A 26,447-nucleotide genomic window follows, 5' to 3' on the forward strand; every position below is an offset into this window, starting at 1 on the left:
CTCCCAGTCATTATCTCAACTCATGAACCCTTTGTTAATTTTTTCCCCTCTCCTCTGCCCAAAGGTAGCAGAAGAAGGTAAATGTACAGCTTTTGTGGGTGCCTGGCATTTGGTCAGTGTCAAACCATGACAATAGCCAATCAAGAAAAAACAATCAATCAATAAAGTGTGCTAAGCTTTTTAAAAGATGAAGATGAAAATAGCAGAATCTCAAGGAATACAAAAATACCATGCACATTTAGCACAACAGTTGGATCAAGTAACGTTTGGGAAAAATAGTGCATTTCATGGACAACTGAGAGCCATTATAGCTGAATTAAAAGCACAGTTTGCCTAGACCAAAACAAAGATTTCAGTAAAAACAGATCAGTGCTAAATCATACAGCATCCCCAGCAATTGCAGCAATGATTTGCTTTTGAAAGAAAAAATAAACTCTTAGATTTTAATTTTTTAAAACTGAATTCATTGTGTGTAAGCAAAATACCTAGGAATGAGTAATTGCAATAAATGAGAGTAGATTTTTATAAAATTGGTATACAGTAAGGGGCCGGAAAGGGTGTGCATTTGTTTATGTTTCTGTGTCTGGTTGTGTGTGTTTGTTGATTTTCTAGATACACAGGGTGTTGAGAAAAACACTTGGAAACATAAAAACTAGAAACCAACATTGCCAATTTTCTGTATTTAATATACAATACTTACTGAATTTGTATTCATTTTACATTTTTAGATAAAAGAAAAATATAGCTAGAAGGGTGAAGCAGTTTTAAATACAAAACTAATTTTTTGCCTTTTTACTTTTCAATAATTTGGGAACTAAAGAGAACTAGACACTGTGAAAATTTTTATTATATTGATTTTCATACTGAACCCTCAGCACCCAACAATAAATACACAACTTTGCTTTTCTTGCACTGCCAGCAGCAAAACGTTCAGTTCCAAAGGACTGTAATTCTGATATAATACATTATTGATAACTTTCTGTGTGCCTTAATTTAATTCTGCTGTATTGACACATTAGTTTTGCAGTCAACCATCTTTACAAACTTGCAAAAGCTAAAGAATATGTTAATACGGTAAGGTGCATGCTCCGATGAACTTCAATGCAGTCAACATAAAGTAGCCCCAGCTGAGGGTGTTCTTAAAGCAGAAAGCCCCACAGGGTGAAATTTGGGACACAGAACAGGCATGCAGTTAGATCAAAGGGCTTTGTTTGAAAGCTTGCAAAGGGAGCTCAAGAGTTTCCAGAGTGTCTGTGTTACTTCCCAGCCATTCTGTACAGCAGAAATACACTTTTCTCCAATGTGTATATGGTAATCAGCAGCTGTGCAAGAAGAGAGAGTCTGCAAGATTTCCTGTACAGCAATGGTGCAAGACTTCTATATACCACAGTTCACATGCTGTAGCCCCTTGGTGTCATATTGATGACTAAAAGGTAAACCAGTATATTTGAGTAACAATTCAAGAAATCGCTGTTACGTTTTTCTGTACCTCTGCAGGTGATACTGTATTTCACACACAGGTGATTTGAATGCTGAATGCAAAGAATGTGAAGAACACTGACTAGTAACTATTAAGCACACAGAATAAAAAAAAAAAAAAGATGCACCTTTAAAAGAAACAGTAACACACGCACCTTTTCATGTTTGTACCCTGATTAAAAGAACATCGTGAATTTCAAGTATGAAATGATACAGTGAAATCATGTCCTGTGAATAGGTATAAATGGTAGTCTAGGTAGTACAGTTTGCACTGTATAACTTTCCATCTTGCAAAACAGAATCCTACTGCATATGTAGGTAGGTAAAGTGACTTGAAATGCTAAAACCTGACATGCCAACTGTTGCACTGGTATAGACTGATACAATGCTGTAGAAGTCAACAGGACTATGCTGATTTTTACCAGCTGAATATATGCCCTAAGGTGAATGAAGAAACGTATTCCAAACTGCTTTGCATGCTTTCCTTGAGTTATCAAATCCTAGACAACTCCAGAGCAAAATGATATTTTATGACAAAAAAGGTGGAAAAAGAGAGAAAAAAAATTAATCCAAACAGCATAGAGGCCGGTTTAATTTTCTATTTGTTTTTGGTTTTGTTTTTTTTTTTTTTTTTTTATAAAATTATACTGAGAAATGAAGGTACTGAGAGAGATTTTCATTTGCTAATGGATGTTGGTCTGATGTAATACCAATTAATCAAGTTACTCTGGATGTGTCTCAGAAGCTGTTGTCACTGTTCATAGTATTCTGTAAACCTGAAACCACAAGTTTAATAATGCCTTTTGAGAACATAACTTATCTTGAAGATTCTTAAACCAGAATCTCGTGAGAGTTACAAACAGGCTTAACTTTATGTGACTTCTGTTAACTTCAGTGGGATTTGTCACGTCTAACGTAGGCACACATGGAGCAATAAGAACTGAATCTTATTTCTGATACATTTCTGTACCAGCATCCTGCTTTTCTCCACATATCCCAATGCCATTAAGAAGTGCAATTCTGACCTTTTGTATAAAAAAGCAATGAACAGAAATTTTTAGAGAAATAATGTAACTAGAGTTAAGATTTTTATCACACGTTACAATTTATATAGTATTCTTGCTGATTTACTAAGCTTAAGTATCTTAATATAGACCTGAGCTGCCTGACACTGAAATTTGTACACTTTGTAGAAAAGGCCGAACTCTTGGTTTAATTTAACTGTAGTCAGTGGAATTAAAACAAGAGTAAATCACACTAAATGATTTTAAATACTTTGAATCTCTAACCCTAATTCATGCAATTGTCCGTGCACAAAAAAAACCCCAAAACAAACCAGCACCTATATTTGCTGCCTTTATGCTTTTGTTTAGGCAGCAATCTTACTTCAAGCCCAGATGGGCAACTTTATCACTGCAGAAAACTTTCTTCAGTTACAAGATGCTGCAAAAACTTGACCCCTGGCTTAAGCATCTGGAATCAACAGATACCTACTGGGCCTTCTACAAACAAACTAAAGCCAAAGGCAGCCTATGTAATGTTTTCTAATTTTAGTTTTTCAGACAACATGTGTAAAATTCCCCACTATGTGTAAATTAGCTCTACAATAGCATTTCAAAGTAATCTGGTTATTCCTTTACATATTAAAACAAAAATCCTCTAAAGCATAAAATTTGCTAAATCTGAACACATATACTACTCTAATTACAAAACTCAATGCACAGTATGATGCTTATTTATGACTTTTTCAGATTGATCTATCTTCCTGCCTCTCTAAGAAGCTAGCTTCACTTCAACAACCAAAATTTATACTAAATGCAAATAAACAACAAAGCAACAAGACTCAACACATTTTTTGCAACTACCCTTTCACAGGACTAATGTGTTTTCATACAAAATAATATACTAAATCATAATAGCAATAATTTAGAATAATGTCAAATAACTTGAAGATAAATGTGTCCACATTATCAATAAACACAGACCCCATTTACTGGTGTCTTGGTGCTGTTATTAACCATGTGTCCTCACAATTACAGTTAGTTCCTAAAGGAAAGCCTTTTTCTGCAAATACTTTTTGTGAGCAACTACACTCACCCGAGTAAGCCCTCTCTGCTCCGTGAGACTGCTCAGCTGAGGTACAGTATTCCTGTCTTTGCAGATTTAGGCTTTCAGACTGAAGAGTATCAAGTTAGTGAGGAAGTACAAATACACACTGTAACACAGAAAATAGAAGACAGACCTAGAGACGAAAGCACCCTGTGATGCCTTTGGGAGTTATAATATAAACATCACTTCCGAAGTATACAGTTCCAACTTGTAACACAGCATTTTGAAGGTATAATTTTTCTTTAACTAGAGCATTCAAAGAGATTATACTTTTAAAGCTGTTCAAAGTAATGCAGCAAAATATTATATTAACAATAAAATTAATATGAGATTCAAGGGCAGATATAGACCACTTAAATTAATTGGAATGAAGTGGACCATAAATACATTAATCTGAATGCTTGTAAAGAATTTACAAGGAAATTAAAGACTACAAGGAACAAATGAATGTTCACCTGTGGGCTTGGTTCCAGTGCCACAATAATACAGCATTGTGCAGAAAACAGATTCTACTGGAAAAATAAATGGCACCTTTGTATTTTCCCTATCTTAAGTGTTTTTAAAGTATGTTTCTTTCCCTAGCAGAAGGGACTGCCTTGCCTATGAATGGTGCCTGGCTAAGAGTACTTGAGACTTTCAGTCCGTGTGTCAACTGGAACTGGCTCTCACTTACCAAAAAGCACCATCATAATGTAAACTTTGTTTGCTCACATTGCTGCGACTCAAAATAGGTTGTAGGAAGGGAGTTCAAACTCCTGGCAAAGAGATTTTGAACACTGTGGAGAATGACAGGTTTTTATCAGTTCTTAATGGAAGGCAGATGCTGTGGATATTGAATTCTGTTTGTTGGAACTAAACAGAGAGAACTTCACTCTCATGACCAGTGACAGGACTCAAAGCTGAGTTGGGGGGGGATTTTTCACCCAGAGGGTAACTGGGCATTGGAACAGACTCCCCAGGGAACAGACTCCCCAGGGTCACAGCACCAAGCTTGGTTCAGACAGAGTTCAAGAGGCGTTTGGACAACACTGTTAGGCACATGGTGTGATTCTTGGAGTTGGACTCAGTGATCCTGATAGGGCCCTTCCAACTCAGCATTATGATTCCCTTAATATTGACCACCACAGAGTAATCAAGATTTTCTGACTGCTGGCCTTCTTTCTTTTTGAGGTGGTAAACTATAAGGTAATGTTTTTCTTTTCAACTTACTACACACAATAGAAAGGAGAATGGCAGTGGGGAGGTGAAATAAATCAAATCAAAACAAAACAGAGCTCGAACACCACAGGGTTGCTAGACATCTAAAGAGAAAAAGCCTCTAATCTCATGATGCTGCACTCCTTCAATTACGCTCTGATAGGTAACTTCAGTTCAAAATGTGCATGGCAACCAATACTTTCACACAGCACATCCTCCCTGAGCTTACATAAGCTACCTTCTACAGCCTCATATCCATAAACTTCTTGCCAGCATCCAATTTCTGAAGTACATTTTGTTGTAGGTTACAGCCACCTTTCTTAAAAGGAACTCCAAGATAAAGTCTCTGCAAGAAATCATGGCAGATTTTGGCCTTGCTAGAAAAGCACTTATTTAAATAGCATGCTGCAGACTCAGGCTACATTTTAAACCCAATTTGGTGGATTATTCTCTATCACAGATGAAGGATGATTTTTTGAGATACATATAATCTACCTGGAATACAACATTTTGTCTTTTCCCACAGAATGTCCATAATTCAGTATTGTCCCTTTTGTGTAGTGGGAGAGTTTTCTTAGGGGACTTCTTGTATCACTGCTGTTTAAAATGTGAAAAGTGGAAGTCAACTGTCATAGAAACAGTAAACATAGTATCCCCTCTAGATCCAGGGAAGACTTTTCCTCATGAGAATATTTTGGTGTTTAAGGTCTGTTTGTGCCTAGTACTTGTGGCAGGGCTCTGTACTTTACATTGCCATAGCCCAAAGGGAAGGAATGAGCTTGATTGGCTACATTAACACAAGCTGGGGGAGAGCTGGGGACTGTTTCACAGTTGCTCCACCCAATGCTGGGAGGAATCCTCTTCCTGAGAATAGTGATCTTGGGGAAGGTGAGGGGAAGCGGGGTAAGCATTTGGACGCTGGCATTTCTAGTCTTGTATCCATTAAAAGCTTCTGTATAACAGGGCCATGATTGTGTGTTCTTGTAAAAATGTGCATCACTGACAGTTGTTATGGGATCTTCTGTACTTAGTAAATGATCTTCTGAATTCAAAGTTGTTTTGGCTGATCAACTGAACATTATGTTCAATCTAATCTATTACAGCTCATTGCTTTGCTTGAACCAAAAAGTGCGAGAGTAGCACACATTTTACCATATTCTACTGTATTACTTCCCTGTTTCTAATGAGAAGCAAGGAAAAACGAGAGTACAAATCACTGGCTGCCCAAGACTGGAAGCTGCACAGTCACAACGCAGTAATTTAGCTCACAGCTACTTCAGTGGTAGTGGAAGCACCAGCAGGGTTAGATACAAATGACAGGTAACTGTTGCTGCAGTGAGAGGAACCAGGAAAGCTGGCAAACTGCTGAGGAATAGACTCCTCAAGACTTCCTTCACAGTGTCACAGAAGGATGATCTGGGATAAGGAAAGGACTGCTTGAATGGCTGAGTGGTCTACCAGTATATGTATTTAACAAGAGACAGAGAACTACTGTGGAGAATTAGAGGTTTCTCATCCCTGGAACTGTGAAGTTTGTCTCTGTGCCAAGCCCAGTTGCTCATGCTTAATGGAAGGACCAAACTGTGCCAACACTTACCCTGCCACCCATGCACATAGGCTGAACACAACAAAATGTCATGCAGGCTTCCTATTCTGCCTTTTTGGAGCTGGCATAATAATAGTTAACAGTAGCTCTCCTGTTGGCAGAGCAGCTCAGACAGCTCATTCCTACTCTACAACCTACCAAAAGCCTTTTCCCATGGCAAATGATTTTGCATTATTATTTACACTGGGTGTCGACACACTTGCTAAACCCTCAGACTTGCTCCTGTAAGATGGTGAACCACCTGGACTGATCCAGCAAAACCTGCATGTGGACAACCTTAACAAAATCCAAGTGTGCAAAACCATGCCATTTTGGATGACCAAAGAATGTTCTATTTGCAGCAGGAGTCAACTTCTAATGCAGAACATTGCACACTAATAGACACTGTCAGAGCTGTACATTCTCCAGTGTCTGCAACTGAACTACAGGCACTGTCTCTGTGGACAGCTTAATCGGCTGTCAAGCTGCCTCATAAGACTTTTTTTTTTATATCTACCCAGAAAAAGCCCTAGCTTATGCAAAATTTAAAAAATAGAGCTGTTGCTATGTTAAAGAAGTACACTGTAACTCACGACTTGAGTTGGCATAAGTATCTGGAACCAAAATCACGTTCATGAGTCTTACTTTATCATCTTATATGACAGAAGAAAACAAAACAACTGGAAAAAAGTCTTCCCCCTATGTTTATAAGTAACTTTTCCATGTAGTCAAACTCACTTGCCATCTCTCCTGCTCTCTGCCTGTTTTTTCTCTTTCCATCACATCACGATTTTCCTCCTTCATCTAGCTACTCAAAACTGATCCTTACATTAAACATTTTACTTTATTTTAAAAAAGGCTGAGAATTAGCATAACATGATGTACGTGTAAAAGATGGTATAAAATGAAGGGCTCCATATCGTTAACACTGATTTCAAACCCTTTAGGAGTAATTGTACAAAGGAGTCTGTCAGTCTGTGAAAAGTCATTTTCCATGCAGTGGCAGAGACTGTCCCCTATCTGGATTTAACATGAGCATGTCAATGCGAGCAAGAATCCATATAAACACTAGAAAATGTGGTTTTTTTCAGGCGTGTGGATGGATTTGCAGAAAGCAAATAGTGTGAATGTGAATTTGGCTCGCTCAAAAATGGACAGTGAGCTTGAGAGCTTTACAACACATCCTTGTAGACAGCAAAGTAAATCACAAGTTTAACATGATGTGTTTTCCCATCTCCTTTCAAACAGTACAGGTTGCTTTAGTGCAAATGAACATTTAAGTGGTAGTTCAAATAAATTCATACTTGGATGCTTTTCTTCTATAAAACCCTTTCAGCTTTGCAAAGGCAGTGAAAAACTATCAGTTTCAATACATATTTAGCACACATTGTTTGCATTCATTTCTATCACATCAAAAATATGCTCCTTTTCATTCATCCTAACAGTATTTTCCAAATAGTTTTTTGAAATCTCCTTTCTAATCCTTATCAAGTGTCAGCTGTTTGTGGGCGCTTTTTTCTTATTTTTTTCTTTCTCAAAGAAGGCAGTATATTCTGTCTGATCCTCTCTGGAAACAAAAAAAATCTGCTCTACCACAACCACCAACAATCAAAATACTATAGCAGAAGTTATTTTTACTTCCTCTAGCCTTGTGAAAGTCTCATTAACATTGGGCTGGATAAAATCCATCAATATATCCCAAAACAAATAAAATATGCAATGTGAAAGGGAAAAGACCATATGGTTAAGGAGTTTTATCTTTGCTGTTTTGCACAGTCTTTCAATGAAGGCTAGAAAACTGAATATTGCAGAAATTTCCACAGGACTTTTAAGTCAAAGCAAATTTTCCACTAACTTTACTAACAGCAACCTGAGGTTTTTCTGCCCAGAAAGCAAAAGGTTCATCTAAGAATGTTGCTGGTTAATTTTAGTTTGTGATGAGTACATGAAGAACCGATGGTATCTATTCTGCCTGGAAAAATCACATTTGAGAACAAGTTCCCACTTGATTCAGTTCTGTTTGGGTGCCTATCACTGAATTAAAAACATACACATAATTTTTCAGGAATACTTTTTAATGGAAAAATATACGAGTTTCAAGATTCTGAGTGTTACAGCTAAAGTAATGATTTTCAGCTGGTTTCTCAAAGAGTCTAATGAGCCATTTTTCATATTATTTGTGCACACGACTCTTAAGTGGTCTTTATGGTTCTTACATTGTATATGTATTGCAGATCAGTATGCAATACTTGCTAAGCTTCAAACTAAAGGGAAGAAACAACATTTGGCAAAAGTATATTTGTCAGTTTGTATGTCTACATCTTTCTTCTTTTAATGGCCTAGTTAATTAGAATAGATGAGAAAGCTTCTTTTTGTTTTACATAAAATATTGAGATTTGATGGTTACAGAGTCTAGTCCAGAAACTAGAATTATATTATAGCCATTATCTAATAATTTTCAAGATGCAGATAGATAATAAAATGAAATAAAATAAACAGCTCACAAATAAAACCTCAATTTGAGTCGTACAGCCTGTTAAGACTGCTAAAATTGTAGTCATGCTTTTGTACATCTCAACTGTACTTGCAGAAAAAAAAACAGATATGGAAATAAAACTTGGACGCTTAAACATATAAAATCCCATTTAATTTTCTAGACATTGTTTCTGATTTTCTTCTTCACTGGAAGTAACCTGTATGCTCAAGGCTTAGTAATCAAAAGGAAGTAAAAGTATAGCTTACTGATAGTCAGTTATTGAAGAGTTCACCTCTCTGTGAAAGTAAAAATATATTTCTTAAATTTTCCCCCACTAATGCAGTTTGGAAAAATGCTTTTTCTAACATACTAATTTCAAGAACATAATTTACACATTAAAAAAAAAAGTGTGAAATCCTGTTAACATCAAAAAAGATCTTGATATTTAGAAGCAGTTTTGAAGCAATAAAATAAATATGTTAGGTTCCTAAGCTTGCAATCAATTCAAGCTTCCAGCATAAAACAACAAAATCACTCAAATAGCCTAGTAACTTCTAATTCACATTGTATATAAAAGTCAATCTATTCCTGAACCTACTGCATATGAAAAATACTAACCAAGTGGTTCTATAAAACTTAGTTCTTAGAATAAGCTTCCTCATTATTCAAATGTGTCTTATACATGTAACATAATTAATTTATGTGGCCTTTTAAACCAAACTCTGTGGCTTCTGATTCATGTATGTATTTGACAACTGATGTGTTTTCAGTTGTGAGTCAGGTAAGTGCTCCAAGTTTGCTGGCTAAAAGACCAAACTACCACGTTTTCTCTTTATTTTCCATATTAAAGTGGGTCTAATACCTAACAGCAGAAAAAATTACATGTATAATAAAACATGCTTCTCAAAGACAGTGAGTGAACCTGTGAAAAGCAGCAAGGCACAAATTTTTCTTCTTATTCCCAAAACAACCACTGAGTATAAAAACCAAAGAAGAGTTACCATGCTGGAAACCCTCCCCCATGCAGAAGATGTTCAAATGCTGTAATTTAGTGATTCCTTTCATTAAAAATGCTCTGTACACATAGCCCTAAATTTCTTTTTTTTTTGCAAACATGACGCCCTCATTTTTTGGTGTGTTTTAGGACAGAAACAACAGGGAAAGATGCTCTATTATTAATCATGGTGGACTAATAGGCTGAAAGAAACCTGGACTGTGGGCACAGCCTACACAGAAATATACACAAATCCTATTTTTAGAATTTTACTAACCACACAGAAGGCAACACAGGGGTACATGAAACTAAGCCTAAGCAAGGAGGTGCACAAAATTCTTGTCTCATCACTGTTTAGGCTATGGGACTAAAAGAAGCAACATTTAGTAATAGGAATGGAGGGGACATTGGCACTGTGTAGCTATGGAAAATTTGGAAGAATCTTGCTGGAAATAGCACCTGTGAGCATCACTGAAACCTGTTTACAGAAGGGAGTTGAAGGAGATGGACGGGAAGGCAGGTGTGAACGTGGACAGGGGGAAGAGAGAAGGGCTGCACCAGATGGATTGCTATGGTTCAGCAATTAGCACTTCACTAGCTGGCTGTGGTGATTTTTTTCCTTGGCTGTTTTTTTCTGCAGAGCTGTGTAGTAGTGACTAAACAAAAAAAAACCAAAAAAAAACAAAAAAAAAAAAAAAATAAAAAGGTTGGTGGGAGATAGAAGTTTCTCCTTCCATTACTTGGAACACCCTGTTCTCTGCTAAGAAGAGCACAGTGCCTGGCTGTGGGTGTTCTAGGAGCTATACTTAATACATCTTTTGTTATTCAGCATTTTTTAGCTGCTGTTAAACCACTCCTGTTGAAGAGAACATATACAGGTTTAGATATCACTAAGAAGAATTGCACTCTGAAGTCTTCTTTAAAGGTGTACAAAGAGTTTTCATCACAGCACTTTCTTTTTCACTTACACAAATCCTACATCCTATACATATGGCAGTAACGAGTAAAGGTACTAAAATATTAGAGCTATACCAGTAACGTAAGAAGAGCAAGGGCATGGGTTTGAGCACAGTCCCACAGCTGTCTGTGCTGTCTAATTATAAATATCATTCCTGGCATGGTATTAGCCAATGACAGTGCTTTGCCCAGCCAGAGAACAGGCTTTCTCAGTACACTAGTGTAAGTGAAGCCCCACATGGTTTGGCAGGGAAGACTGGAATATGATTAAGCCTATGGCATGTCAAATGGAATTTCTTCCTGAATAATTTGGAAAAGGAGGTAATTTGAAAAATTGTTGGTCCTTTGAATCCAGGCCCTTGCTACCACAAGGACCCCATTAAAGAAATATTTTCCCTAACCCTGCCAAGATTCTTAGATTTCTTGGTTTTGTTCCTGCCATTCCCACTGGAAAGATGTTCCAGAATGTGACCATTAATACAGCCTTTGGAAACTGTTCTCCTGAATACTCTCATTTATAACCTGATCCTACTGTATTAGACAACATACAGCACCATGTTGCAGAAGCTCTGCCTCTGACTCTGTAAGCCAGGCCCTGTTTTTCTCTGCTGCTTGCTTAGCTCTTTGATACTATGATTGAGAAATACTGCTCCAGTAGTTAAATTCTTGGTGATTTCCACATTCTCATTAGTTTTTGGGCGAACACTAACCTTTGGCTTTAAGTATTCTCTCCCCTCCTTTCTGTTTTTACCCTAATAATGAATCTACATTCAGCAACCACATCCTCTATTCTTAAGCTTTGCTAAGCTTAATAGAACAGAGTCTTACATGGAACAGATGCACGTTTCTATCTGAGAGTTTTAAGCATAATTTGGAAAATATCATCTCCTCCTCTACATTTTCACCCTACATTAGTTGGTGGAGAGCTCTGGGAGAATTCCCTGAGCAGTTGCTGGGAAGCCACACCAGCTGAATGCCCTGATAAGGTATGTATGACAGATAGCTCTGTGCTGGGTAAAATGTGGAATGTTTTCAAAAGTGCTAAACTCCATAAAAAACTTTTCTAATTACTACTGTTGCAAGAGTCTCCTGACTTTTGGCTCTGTTTGTTGTTCTACTTAGTGTTTAAAAATCACTAGCAAAAAATTCACTCTGGCCCATCCTTTTCTGTGAATGTTAAAAATTATTCACATTTGGGTCCACTAACCCACACAGGAATAGGGCAGTACAACACCAGCGCAGTAAGTCTGCAGTTCCCTTTGGGTGTAGGAACAAAGAAAATGACAAAGGCAAGGCCAAGATTAGAAGCTTTGCTGTTGTGACATCTCCCTGGCCTTCAGGTTCCTGCTCACAGAGCTTCTGAAATTCTGACGTTACAGATCTGTGATATCTCTGTGTGCAGATGCTTTGTGCATGCTCTTGCCAGGCCTAATTTGCAACTTGCCTGTTCATGCTGGTTAAGTTTTGCATAGGCTCATTCTAGGCTTAAAGAAAAGCATAGGCCACTGCATGCAAGCATGCAAGTGGTCCTTTTAAAACCGGGATTGTTTAAAGCAGACCTAATTTAACCATATATCACCCACTTAAATGTCTAACAGTAACAAAAAGCTTTATCCAGGAGAGAGATAAGATCCACTTACTACCCTAGCAGTGGACCATGACCCAGACAGCAGAGATACCTGAAACAGAGTTAACAGTGAGGTTTGCCACAGGAGCGAGAGACCTGCCTGTGAGATGGCTGCAAGTTCCCCTGTGACAGCTGGAAAAGTTACATTGCCCAACTCACTGCTAAAGACCTGCTTCTGCCAAGCATGCCATGCACGAGGATATAGTGCTGGCTCACCACCTAGACAAGATGAAATAGAGACGAGGAAGAGAGAAGCCTAAGGGACAGTCACAGGAGTAAGCAAAGCTGGCTGCCTCACTTAGCATCAGTTATATTCATTGGACCAATATTTTCCCCCAAGTCATGTCCAAGTAAATGCACTGAAGTCATGCTAGGGAACAGCTTTTATGGATTTAAAATATTTCTTTTTCCCCAGTACAGTATTAAAAAAATAAAAGTTTCTTCTCAAAATACTGAAAATATATTTTAGTTAAGGTAAAAATACTAAATATAAAAATTTCAGGTAATATTTAAAATAACTGTGCTATAAAGACAAGTAAATTGCTTAGTTATTTTGACATTCAATAATGGTACATTAACCTTAGTGGAGAGGCATGTGCTAGTATCTCCACATGGTGGTTTAGGAGAGAAGGTCATGCATTTCTGCATAGAAGACAAGCCTCCTTAGTAAGTGACATGTGAGGGATTTTGAGCATTAATGTTCATGCACTTGTGATGCATTGGGGGGTGTTGCTGGTAAGGCAGCACAGTATACAGAGTACAATGCAGCACAAATACTTCTCTGTGCTTATTACAGATATAGAATTCTCTGCTTCTGACCCAGAAATATTTTTTCTATTTTTGTGTTTGGCTGACAATAAGAACAGGTTCAAGGTGAAAATATGTATTGATTTTCATTGGCTCTGCTCATGTCTTTGAGCTGGACATCAGAAAATTATTTGGAATGAGATGAAGAAAATATGCTTGCAGCTGTTTCCAGGGGGAATGATGGGTTAGACAATGGACTAGAACGTGTCTGCATTTCAACACAGAAAGACCATTTGGAAATTGAAACAGTAAGAACAGGACAGTTTTTTGAAACATGCACACAAACATAGCTAGATAATAACTCGTTTGTGTATGAAAAAACCTAAAAGCTGAGACATTTATTATGACCATCATCATCACTGTTATTTTTATAGAGCAACAAAATCATAAATTAAGTCATCCAGGTTTTCAAGTGGGGAAGCACCTGCATTATCTACTATGAATGAACAGTAGCTGGATGTATTAACGCATGTATCAGTTAACTGCAGGTTGCAGAGATCTGGTATTTCAATGTCATTCTTTAAATATCACAGAATAACAATAATAAAGTACCAAATCATGCTTCAGCAGCTAGAGAGAGAGAGAGAGATTGCATCATATTTTGGCAGTGACTCGATCATCAAACACTGGCAGCATTCAATATTAGAAGGATAAAATGGCAGCAAAACTGGTCAGCAGCTTCTCTTCATCTGGAGTTTTCCCAGGTAGATAAACAAAACAAAACCAAAACAAACATAAAGCTGCAACAGGAGCAGGTCAAAGCCCTGGCCCTTGCATTGCTCTGATAAAAGTAAACTAGATTGATTTCCATGGATAAGCACATCACAATCCCAAAATAAAAGGTAAGTGCATAAAACCTCCAAATAATGATCTCGCTAGGACAGCTATGTGGTTTGTATGGGACAGTGGCTTTGTCAGCTACATGTCTTGTTCATTTATGGTTCATCTTCAGTCAGCACTTATGATGCATTCACCTCACTGGAGTTTTGGCTGGATGACACGTGACAGTCCAGATTCTCCTTGAATTTCTCCAGATCATGGAAATATGGGTGAGAGAGGGCAACATATGCAGATATTCTTTTGGCTGGGTTGAACGCTAAGCATTTCTGAAAGTATGAAAAGAAGTTAGTTTTAACTACAATGTACAGTTAACAGTGTTATCATTGCATACATACATTAATGCATACCACGATCAGGATGAGACACAACAGGGTCTCAGAAGGAGGTGTACGATGACCATCCATATTAAAACAAGCAGTGGGGTCACAGTATAAGATTATGGCCACCTCAAAAATTACATGCTAGAAAATTCAAGTATTCACAATTTATGAAATCCTAGAATACAGGTTTTCTTGAATTCGCATGCATAGGACAGCCTTCATCTGCTTATGTTTTGTGTTTGGTTTCTCTCATCTTCCTAGTTGAACTCTGATGGCCCTCCTTCTTGATCTGTATCCCAGCCTTTTCCAGCCAGCATTGAAATCTCTACCCCAGCCTCGAGTTTATACCTTGTTCTTTATGGCATTCACCTCCATGTATTATTCTTCCCACTGTTCTTGTCTAACCAATTCCTAGTCCTACTTTCTTTTCTTCTATCAGAACTTCTATCATTTATCCTGAAATTTAATTCAGAGACTTCCAGTTCTACTCTCCCCTCTCATCTGTGGTTCCCAGTTATCATCTCTTTGCCTAGCAGGAACAGACTTCTTTCCTACCTCAACTTCTAGGCACAGATATTTATCTTCTTTCTCCCTCCCTCCCATCATGCCTTGAAGTCACTGAGCTCTCGGCCATATATATAATATTCCTTCTTGTTCCTAGAATCTAATTCTTGTCCCATATCTAGCTTCCACTTCCAGGATGACTGCAAGCACAACAGATTTTTCTCATAGCAGTGTTTCTCCCTTGTCATTTCCCATGTCCAGATGTAGTCCAGCTTTCTGCTGCTGTCATGAGGACACTGCAGGACCATCTGCTGTTGAGATAACCTTGGCCAGAGACAGCAGCTTCTGAAGAGATGCATCAAGTCTTTCAAGAATTGCACTCTACCTAGCTCACATGAATCAAGATCTTTAGAAGACTCCCAGAGAACAAATCTAACTAGATTTCAATAAGCACAGCATGAAGCAAACTGATGCAAGGTCATTCCCTATATTCCATTTCAAGATTGAATTTCAGGACTGGGATTTCTAATGTATCTATAACAACATCTTGCCATTTGCAAAGGCAACAATTGGTGAATTCCAAGTGTAAAGTTTTCAGCATTCAGTAGAAGGCTAGCAGATGTAATCTGCCACTACAGTCTACTTCCTGCTTTATACTGGGTCCACTATAGCACAAAAATGGTAGATCCATGTTTGTACTCACATCAGGCCAATACTGTAAGGATGGCTGCTCCAGTGCACTGCAGTGGTCAGTAATGAGGTCTAATCATAAGGTCTAATGACAGGTCAAACAGATACATCCCTGACCTAGTTTCCTAATCTTGAGCTATTCTCAGGTCTGACACCTCTTGAGCCAAAGGCAATGTCTTTGTGCTGTTGTTTCACAGATTAACACAAATTGTCTTATCTATTTTTAACTTTTTTTTACTAACTCCATTAAATGGAAACTTCATTTTTTCTTGGCAAGTTGCATGCACAGTGGGAGCCATCAGTCATGTGAGGTAGGGAACAACAAACAGAAACTCACAAGAAGCAAGTCTTTGCCTACTTCATCGATATCTGGTACAAATTTTTCAATAGGTTGTGCGGGTCTGGAAGTAAAAGCATTTCTTGGAAGGGCAACATCATTAGGCCAGTCCTCTTCTTCTGGGAGTCCAATTACCCTGTGAAATGAAAAACATAATGTTAGGTCTGAACATTTCTGCAGTTTTCCCTTCATATTGATTACAATGAGTGGCATTCTGTAAGTATTTTTGTTTAAATGAGCGTAAATGTTTAATTGTACAGTAGTGCAATAATCTCTGTGAATAGGAGCTGATAAACATAGGCCCTCAATGTGCTTGGTAGAAATAATTTTGTGGCTAGCACAATTTTCTGGCCTAAGCCTCAATTTTCTGAGTCTTTTTATTGAAAAAAAGGCTGAGTGCTTTAGAAAAAAGTTGCTTAGCTCTTGACTGGATGGTGCAACACATGTCACTCCAGGATGATTAAAAGCAGTAAGTTTCAAAGGGGAATTGCGTGCTAGGATCTTTTTTCACAAGAATGGGGACTGAGAGAAGAGTGTGGGTCAAGATGAGGGTAAGGCAGTAAAAGGGATGTTTCATAATGCTTCAAAGCTATGTGAAGTAATTGTTGCCCAAATTTAAACAATTTATTTGCTTCACAATACGGGTTTTAAAATCTCAATTTAGAAGTGGAAAGGCACTTGAGTGTCTTTGTGGTTTTGCTTTCAATTGTATTTTAGTTTTTCTTTACTCTTTAACAGAGTATTTTAATTTCTTTAAGTATTTTATTTCTTTATTCTTTAAATTATAGCAGATATTTATACTTACTAAATAATCATGCTGAGTTCTAAAACTCAAATAAATCAAATAGTAGGTAAACCACCAACAATTAATTATGTCTCATACATTTCGCATCTTAGTCTGCTGTTAATATTTGTGGGGTTCAAAACCAGTTTCTGATGGAAATTCTGGAAAAGATCATACATTACTTGTTTGGTTTCATGGAAATAATATTTTTATAACCTGTAAACCTGAGATTTTCAATGGGAACACTGGCAGGGTAAGACAAGAAAGAACAGAAAAACAATGTCACTGAATACTTGGGCTTGCACAAAGGCCAGTGCCACTAGGGAGCAGCATTGACCTTTCTCTCAGAGTTTGTCACAAGACTGGGTGAGGCCGTGGGTCAACCACACGGAGGGAAATCATAGGTTTACCTCAATGAATGTAATGGAATTACCCCACCTCACCTATGTGGATTTTAGATTGTAATTTGGCAATACCTCTGAAAATTAATATCTCCTCAAAATAACAGCATGGCTGGAAGGGCAAAGCAATTACAATCTCAGGACAATTAAACTCTACTGCATCTGGACATATCACAGCTCTTGGGAAACGCTAAGCTGAATCTGTATGAGAAACCACATTTGCCATTTATCAGGTGCAGAGTGGCTATGGGGCAGCTTCCTTGGCCACAGGAGTTAAAGCCTTTTGATTAGATATTTCAGAATCTGGCCCCATATTAAATATAATACAAATAGCATTGAAGATGGGAGAGTTAAGTATTCTAAATAACAATGACATTTAACCTGTCATTCAAATGTGTTTGGTTAGTCCCACTGTTTTCAATGACTGCATGGCAGAGCAGGAACGGGGCAGAATAAGCACAGGCACAGGCTAAGCTAATGACAAGAAACCAGCCTGTCAGAGAGGGGTGGGCTAGACAAGACAGAGTGCAAAGGACAGACATTTTTAGTTACACACATGTAGTACTCAAAATCCCTTAATAATGAATGTCTGAGGAGCTGCTCCCACTGTAATGGTCTGGTAGCATCACTATTTCAGTGACTAAGTTTGGGAGTAGCTTGGGTAAGTTTCACCTCCTGCCAAAGGTTCAGGCCTGGTCTTGAGAAATGCTGAGTACTTTCCACTCCCATTGATCACAATAGGAGACAAGCCTGTTCAAACCATTGCAGTTCAGCCTGAAATCTACGAGGGTATGCCACAAGCTGGTAGTGTCCGGAAAAGCAAGAAAATGTTTCGAGCCGTGTATGAGGGATTTACCCTCATACACAGTGGATTTTTACTGACACAAATCACAATGCACATGCAAAGCAAAGGCAGACCACAGCCTGATTATCTGAAAGAATGCATCAGTCCAGACTGCACGAAAATCCTGAAACTTCCTTCTGTCCAAACTGATCTCTAGAATGAGTCACTACTGCAGAAAGAAACAACCCTCCTACAAGAAGAGCTAGGCCTAACTGTAGGGGGTTCTCCAGCTGTGAAAACACAAAATAAACACTATTTGGCATAACCTCTCAGAATCCAAGACAGAAACTTCTCAACTGTTTAGGAAGAACTGTACAAAAGAAGCAAACCCAAACTTTCTCTTTAAGTAGATGTGCAATAAGGAATTTCTTCTAAATTTAGCACAGCATTTTCTTTTCTTAGTGAATTCTTTTCTGCACAGGTAATCTCAGCCCCTAGGGAGGAAAGATCCCTGTTGGAGGCTGCCACTAGCAGCTATGCATTTAATCCTAGCCCAGTTAATTTTCATTTTCCCCTTTAAATGGGCAAATGAAAGAAATCACAGCTGTGTCTTTTTAAATTGTAAAATATATTGTATGCATCAAAGCTGTCTTCATTTAATGAAGAAGAATACTGTAGGACTAAAGTAGTAGTTTTGGCAGAAGAAAAAAAGTCAGCTTTAAGGACTGATTTTTCTGGATTGGGCAGGAAGAGCTATTTAGCGCATGACAAATTAACCACACAAGTGAGTCACATACTCATGGTATGGTATGCAGGAAAGGGAAGTCAACTCTGTGAAATCAAGACCTGCAATTTTGAAACCCCACATTAAATAATGAAAATGTTTAGAAACAGATCTGTTATTATTTGAGAACTGGAAAAATGGTTAAACAGAGAAATTCATTATTTGTTCAGTTTAAGCTTTTCTTAGAAATGTTGCTATCTTCTCTTTGGAATATCTTCAAGAAAATAACATTTAGGAATAATACTTCTCACTCTCTCTCTGTGCTATCTACTTCTTATTTCACCCAGATCCCTGGATCCCTGCAGCCCCTCCATACAGAAAGGGAAGACAGAGGTGCAGAGGCAACCACGCATTTGTTCTCTGGATTGGTACCAGCTCTGTGTGGCTTTGATTTCCTAACTACATGATATGTACATCAGATCTTAAATTTACATGCCTCTTAAAAATACAAAAATGTTCCTTAGTCTGAAGAGTTTTTACAAGAAAAAGCAAAATAATCTACATAATTATCATATTGGTAATATCAATAACTTAATTTTGGATAAGAAATATTCCACCTCAGAGAGTTTAGAGTCTACCTGCCTCCTTAATTTATTTGACGTATCTGAAGAACACAAACTCCTAAAACTGTAAAATGGTTTTAAAATAACGTAAAATCATCGCTGAGAAAACACATGTTAAAATGCTGATATTCCCTCAGTTCTCACAGTTACTTTCCAGACCAAAATATGGACTGTTAACAGGCTACACAATAAATTTTAAAAACTAACATATTTTTGGATGTTTGGAAGTCTTTTCTGCAAAGATGCTGTTGGTAATAATCTTAGAGATTTCAGCTTTTAATGTACTCTAATGTTGTTTTCTGCAATGCATAAAGGAGTAAAACAAAAAAAATAAAGCCTCTGTGTTTGTTTGCATGAAGAAAATCTCTTGGACTTAACTGTTTATGAATATGTATGAATGGTACATGCACAGTATGTTTAAGAGACTTAAAAAGCCCAAACACAGAAGTCTCATAAATTCCTGATGATGGCTATCAGTTTTGCAGAACTATATTCCATGTTGCTTCCTCCTTCCACTCTGACACAGAATACATGGAAATATCATGTTGCATACCATAACACTAGGAAATATGTTCTAGGAATACTTTGTTCTAGTCACATTATTGCATAAAAACATGGCAAAGAAATCTCATAGTGTTTCAATGTTAAACAGATACTGACATAAGCCAATTAGTTATTACTTACTCAAAGATTTTTCCTAGTTGATCAACATCTGAATTTCCACGGAAGAGTGGTCTGGAAAAAAAAAAAGTTTTTAGGATGTGACTTGCTTTAATTAATGTAAATTTTTATATGTCATTGACAGTTGCCAATGTAGGGTGAAAATGTGGGGTTTTTTTGAGACTTTGTATCTTCTGCTTCCATGCTTTATCCAGTCTGTGAGTGAACCTTTCAAGTTTCTACTAAAACTGGTAACAAAAGAGGACAGATGACACGCATTTTTGAATACACTACATTTGAATATTTAATTGTGACCTTTTGCATGAATGACATAATTTTCCCTCAACTAATACTGTCCTATGAATTATATCATTAACAAAATAGTTTTCATTACAAAGAACACTAAAATAGCTGCTAAGAGAGACAAAAACAGAGTGAATGTCATGCAATTCATTAAAACATAGTAACATTAGAGATTAATTATTATGAATATAAATTGAAAATTAAATTTCTTGCATACTATATATTGGAAATGTGCTCCTAGGTTTAAGAGGTCAAATAAATGACAATGGATTCATGAAGGTCTGTAAACAATGGGGTGTGAAACAGTACAGAATTTACCTTGAAGTAGAGGAAAACTTCTGCTGCATAAATAAAGATACATTCAGGAAAGAAACAAATTGTTAGGCTGAATGTCCGAAGGTTTTCAAGGAAAAAAAAAAAAGTGACTAAAAATACTTGCAGACACACTTTTTCTTTTCAAAGTGCAATTTAAAATATTTTCACTCATCATGTATAAGATGCTATCACCCCACAATGCCAATGTAAAATATTAAATTCTGATTTTTATGGCAGTATGGCTGTATTGCTAGCTTTGTGTTAAACAACAGTGCAATTTCATGTTGAAACTCCCAAGACATTTTACATTTTACTGATGAGTAAGGATCCAGCCAAGAATGAGGGATCTGTGAAGATCAGGCCACAGATATCGTGTACCATTTTGGTTCAACAAATGGTAGATTACTCCAAGAAACACAACCCACACACACTGCAAACTGAGACTGTAACTTGGGTTGACTGATAGCTAGGCTGCCCTCTCTTCTGGATCTCGGTTCTCTAAGTACAGAGTATGTTGTGAACTCATGGTTACAGTTTCTAGAACTGTTCAGCTGAGACACAGTGACTTGACAGACAGTGCATAGCCCCCTGCTTTCACTGGCAGCTTTTGCTTATGGAGGAACACTCATTCTCCTGCCTCTCTCCACATACTCCTCTTCTGTGTGATACAAGTTCTTGACACCTGTGACAGCCAAAGGCATCATTTCACTGCTGGAGAAGATCTCTCCCATCTAGACTGGAGAACAAGGAGTAGTCAGCTATGGTCCTTCCCCTCTCACTGCCCATATGCAGGAGCGGATGGAGGATCTGGATCTCCTTTTGCTAACCATGAGTTAATACTGAGAAATGGCACTTTCCATCTTGACACTCTCACAAAAGCAGCAGAGTTCCATGTCACTGCGTGGCTTGTGGGTCCCTTCCAAATACAATAAGGGGACACAGAGCACTGTGACATTTCTTAGTTAGACATGAAAATCTCTGCAGAAATCTGGGCCACCAAGAAAAAGCAGTGCACTGACAGACATGCTGTTCTTTGGTGAACTAAACATGCATTTTACCTCCTTCTTGTGTGCTGCCATTCAGGTCATGTCATATCAACTTATACTCCAAACTGCTTTGTGCAGGAACATTGAGAGAACAATTTAATCAAATCTGATTTGAAACCATCTGACATGAGATTTGAGCTGATGAGGTAAAATGTGGTAGCCTTTTACTTGTCCATAAAGAACTTTATTTATTTTGTTTGTGAATAAATCATAAATAATGGGATGTTTTGCTTCCCAGATACACATGATATTTACTAAATGTAGCCACTCTGACAAGGCCATTGTAACTCATACTTTGGGATTTCTGCGTTTTTTTAAACTTTAAGGTAGACAGCAATACAGGCTTCTACAAAAACCCAAAGTTTAACCCACTCAGACAGGAGCTCTACTTCTGCCCTAAGCTTTGAGCCTGATTTTCAGAACATTTAGTAGCTACAATCCTAGCATTGCTTGTGGCAGCAGACACACACTGTATCTTCCAAAGTCAAGCAATACTGCAAGTACTGGAACTACTGCTTGAAATTATTTAACATACAGTTGCTCGGAATATTTAATTTTGGCTCCAGCATTAGATTATTGGGGCCCTTTAAACTAACAAAATCTACACATTCAAACAATCATACATATGCAAATGGAAAGCTGATTTAATGTTTTAAAACGTATGCTGAATCTTGCATTAATGTGAAAGTCTGGCAATGGCAGCCTTGTTCGCAAATCACCTAAGGCAGTATCATGCCAGAACAAGTACAATTCTTGGGATTTTTAAGGAAGGCTTTTCCCATCATTGCTGCTGTCTCAAATTCACTAAGGGCTGAAGCAAGAATTTAAATTTCTTTTGAAAGTGTAATTATACAACACAAGGTGACCTTCCAAAATATTTTGATATTTCATCAAAATTAAGTGTTATTAGTTCATCTTTCAGCCTCCTATCCATCCCACCATCATGACTATAACAGGATGCCAACTCAACGTTAGGCATCACTAATATAATGCAATTTGCCTCGTGAATTTTGGCTTGAGGTTCAATTGGAATATTGGATGGATGATTGGGGAAATACATTCACCTCATCAGCAGCTGCATGAAGCTCTCATTTCATATTCTGGCACTAGTTACTCTTTTGTAATGACTTGACAGCTCTGCAAGTCACATAAAAACTTTCACGTCGAGACTTTTTCACGTCAAGTCACTTTATGTGACTCTGCAAGTCACATAAAAACTTTCACATCAACATTCCTAAAGGTGGACATCAGCTCTCCCACCACTTTTGAATTGAGAACACTCAGCAGCCACAGAAAAGTAAAATTTCACCTTTGTTCTTGGTATCTTTCACTTGACTCATACACCCACTCACTCCCTGAGGTTTATTTGTGCAAGCTTGATCCAGAAGTCCTTTCTTGAGCATATGTTCTCCTCTCTGCAATCATAATCTGTGTAAGACTGGTTAAACTCTGGAGCCTGATTTTGTAGAATTCCTTCTTTTTTTCTTCAGAAAAGGCATGGAGATGGGTTTGCGTCCTGGGGCAGGGGATGTGAGTCTGCCCTCTGGCTTCAAAAAACACCTAAAATCTGTGAGTACAAGTATCTCAGGAAAGAGGGACATTCCCATGGATGAAAGAACTATCCATGGGGATGTACTTGCCTTTTGTGTGGCTCCTCAATCCTCTCAAACATCCCTGACTTTGCTTGCTACAAAATCCATGCTCTGAAGGCTCCAACACCATTGATGTTACTGAACGCACACCAAGTAGGGAAGATGGGACAAGAAGATTTGGAGTGCACCTATGACATTTAATTTCCCTGTTTGCTCAGGTGCTCTCAGATGGTTCCCACATTTGTTGGTTGTTGCTGCTTTGATTTTCCAGGGCAACAGAACAAGGAAAAAGTTACAGGGAATATGCAAGTATCCATCTTGTTTGGCTACTCCTCCTCCTGGCTTTGGAGGTAGGCCGTTACCCACTGCCTCTGAAATGATGCCCACTGTATGAAGGAAGAGCCTTTTCGCGTCTGCTGTAGGACCAGAATGCCCTTAGCACACAGATAGGAAGATATGGTGGAGGCATTGTATTGCTTAGGCTGTCCTGCTAAAATAAACCCCTCCTGAGCCAATAAGCAGGTACCTTAGTTCTTGAGGTACAAAATGTGCAGCTGCACAATTAAATGGATATTAGCTATGAGTCTGCATTGTGAAAGCAGAAGCACAGGAACACCTTCTGAACATAAAGAAACATTTTTTTTACTGTGGGGGTGACCAAGCATTGGCTCGAAGAGGTTGTGGACCCTCCCACCTTGGTGATATTCAAAAGCCATCTGGAGACGGTCCTGGGCAACTATTTCTAGGTGATCCTGCCTGGGCTTGGACCAGATGATACCCAGAGGTCCTTCCAATCTCAACCATTCTGTGATTCTGTGATAGTACAGAAATAAAAATACATATCACAGTGTAAGGTTGCAATGGAAAACCTACAAATCCTGAAATGTTACCATCTGCTTATAGTTTAAAAGGGCTTGCACCATTAGTTTTCTGGCCAAAAGGCTCTCACGCTTATATGTAGCTGAACAAAGTAGATTTAACCATTTACCAACTTTAGAGTTTTTTTCTCTTGTCCATGACTTAGCTCAGCTTTTGCTCATGCTTCACTGCATATTCTTTCTATCTGAAGTGGATATTAGTGTCTGAAAAGTTGAGTACTTTATTTTATAGACATTGTGTTTCATGTCTGTACTACTCAGTAAATAAAAACTGAGATATAAACATTTCCTAAGCAAGTCTCCCTGAAACAATTTTCCCTGGTGCAACTCTACAGACATGCAAAGCAATTTTTAAAGTATTGTATAAAATGAGAATGCAATGACATGCATGAGATAAATGAGTTTTAACTGCAAACTGGCCATATTACTTCTAGATTTTATTTTCAGTCTTTGGTCTACAAAGCAAAGAAAATCTAAAGGTTTTCATATGGAAAATTAGAATTTTCATAAAGATTGGAATTAAAGATCCTGATAAGCACTGTTCTAGTCAAACTATAATGGAGACACAAGGAAAAAAACCTAAAAAAACCACATGCACTGCAGCACAGGAAAAGACTTCTGCAGGTTTTTTGACAGTGACTGACATTTTTTACTAATTAGTGAGATTTTGATTGGAAACTATCTTTCCATTTCTGACATTGGTAAAATGGACACATGGAAGAAAGGTCATGTGAAGAAAGAAGGTGTTGATGAGTGAAAAAAAGGTAAGAAATTCACTTTCTAACCAAAACATGTGCTCTCATGACAGTTCTGGAATTGCCAATACAAGTGCTTCCAAAGCTAGACAAGTCTAGTATCTTTCCAGATATGTAATAAATAACATACAAAGTAACTACCTAGATTCTTTCTGCTAGTCCATTTGCTCACTGTGACAACAGAAGTTAGGAATTCCATCCCCTTCCTTGTTCTCGCAGAAAAATTATAAGGATAATCTCTCAATTGCTAACTTGAATATATACAATATTCCTAGTGAAAAACCCTGTATATTGGTGATCCATGTGTACTCAGGGAAGTCCTACAAGAACTCCCTAAAATGAGAAAAACATAATGGGTGGAAAGGGTACAACTTAATATTTGGGCAAGCAGGGCTTAGACACTCTGGTTGAGAAGATGCTGAGAAGTTGTTTTAGGAAGAAGAGCAGTGAATTCGGAATACGTAACTGCAGCTTTGAAGGCATTATATAAAATGAGGGAGGTGTTGAAAGTCCATGATTACTTTACATAGTGAAGAAAAAAATGTAAAGAGAAATGGTATAAAAAGGGTACATGGAAGCTGCACATGAAATTTTAGAATCTGATCATGTTGCAGAAGTTAAGTCTAAGGAGTTTGTATGTCTGTGTGTGTAAGAGCAATAAAGTGATGGTGAAGAATCTAAAAAAGCGAAAGCCAAGTAAGATTTGCCAAGGAATCCTACATCATGTAATGGGAAACCTGCCAAACTATATAGTCAGAGATATATTAAAAGGATGGGCTGGGTTTTTTCTTTTCATATTACAAAATGTGAATAGCTAGTAAATAATTTTGTCAGATTCTTAGTTACTTGTTATGATGAGAATATTTTCATTTTAAGAAGTAAAGCCATACATGACCTAAAACTGAAATTATGAGATGACTAGAAATAACATGATCTGGACTGTCCTGTGGAAACCTTTATTCAGAGGGATTATTTCTGAGCTGATTCCTAGCCACTCTTGTTGCTACCACTGTTTCTCTTTGACAAATTGCCTGCACAAGTCTGTACTACAGGCATGAAAAGAGAAAGTAAAGCAAAAAAGAAAGTATCACCTTTTAAAAATGAAGATCATTGGCCTTTCTGGTTTGTAAGATGAATAAGGTGCAGTATGAAACTTTACTCTGAAAACATGCCATGCTGACAAGATTTCACACTCTGGACAGTTACCCACTTCCAGTCAAAAGTGACTTGCTCAGCTGTTGTGTAATTCAGAGTTCTCATTTTAAACTTAACATTTTCTTGTACTTCTCTCTCTCCTTTCCCTTTAATAGTATCTCTGTGTGGGTGGGTGCCAGACATTGCATAGGAAGAAGTTACTTCATGTAGAGGTTATTATACTTGATCATAAATTGCTCAAAACTTTTACAAAACTTACCTTCTCTCCTCCAATATGTAAGAAGAAAGATGACATAGATAAACATTATGACTGAGGAAATACTCTTCAGCTAAAATCTGACAGAAACCAGATCAGCCACCTTGAGTTTCTCATTTTAGTCTTTAAAAGCCCAATTTCTTTCATTCAAAAATCTATCATTCTTCAAGTATGATAGTATCACAATCATGAATAAGAACTCTAAGATGGGGCTATGTCAGTACTGAACTATTATTAGAACCAGATCTA

At 37.7% G+C, this 26,447-nt stretch overlaps 1 protein-coding gene across 2 annotated transcripts in view; it reads right to left on the reverse strand.

The window, feature by feature from the left end:
* Window positions 1-665: 665 nt before the first annotated feature.
* Window positions 666-26,447, reverse strand: part of CDK6 (cyclin dependent kinase 6) — a 135,948-nt gene continuing 110,166 nt past the window's right edge. For both annotated transcript variants that reach the window (XM_053939305.1, XM_053939312.1), the window contains exons 6-8: window positions 19,923-19,973; window positions 15,923-16,058; window positions 666-14,337 (exon numbers count right to left, since the gene is read on the reverse strand). In XM_053939305.1, the coding sequence (XP_053795280.1) occupies window positions 14,191-14,337; window positions 15,923-16,058; window positions 19,923-19,973 (334 nt within the window). In that variant the 3' untranslated portion in view covers window positions 666-14,190. The remainder of the gene's footprint in view (window positions 14,338-15,922; window positions 16,059-19,922; window positions 19,974-26,447) is intronic.

Source organism: Vidua chalybeata, chromosome 1, assembly GCF_026979565.1.
Source record: "Vidua chalybeata isolate OUT-0048 chromosome 1, bVidCha1 merged haplotype, whole genome shotgun sequence".
Taxonomy (NCBI): Eukaryota; Metazoa; Chordata; class Aves; order Passeriformes; family Viduidae; genus Vidua; species Vidua chalybeata.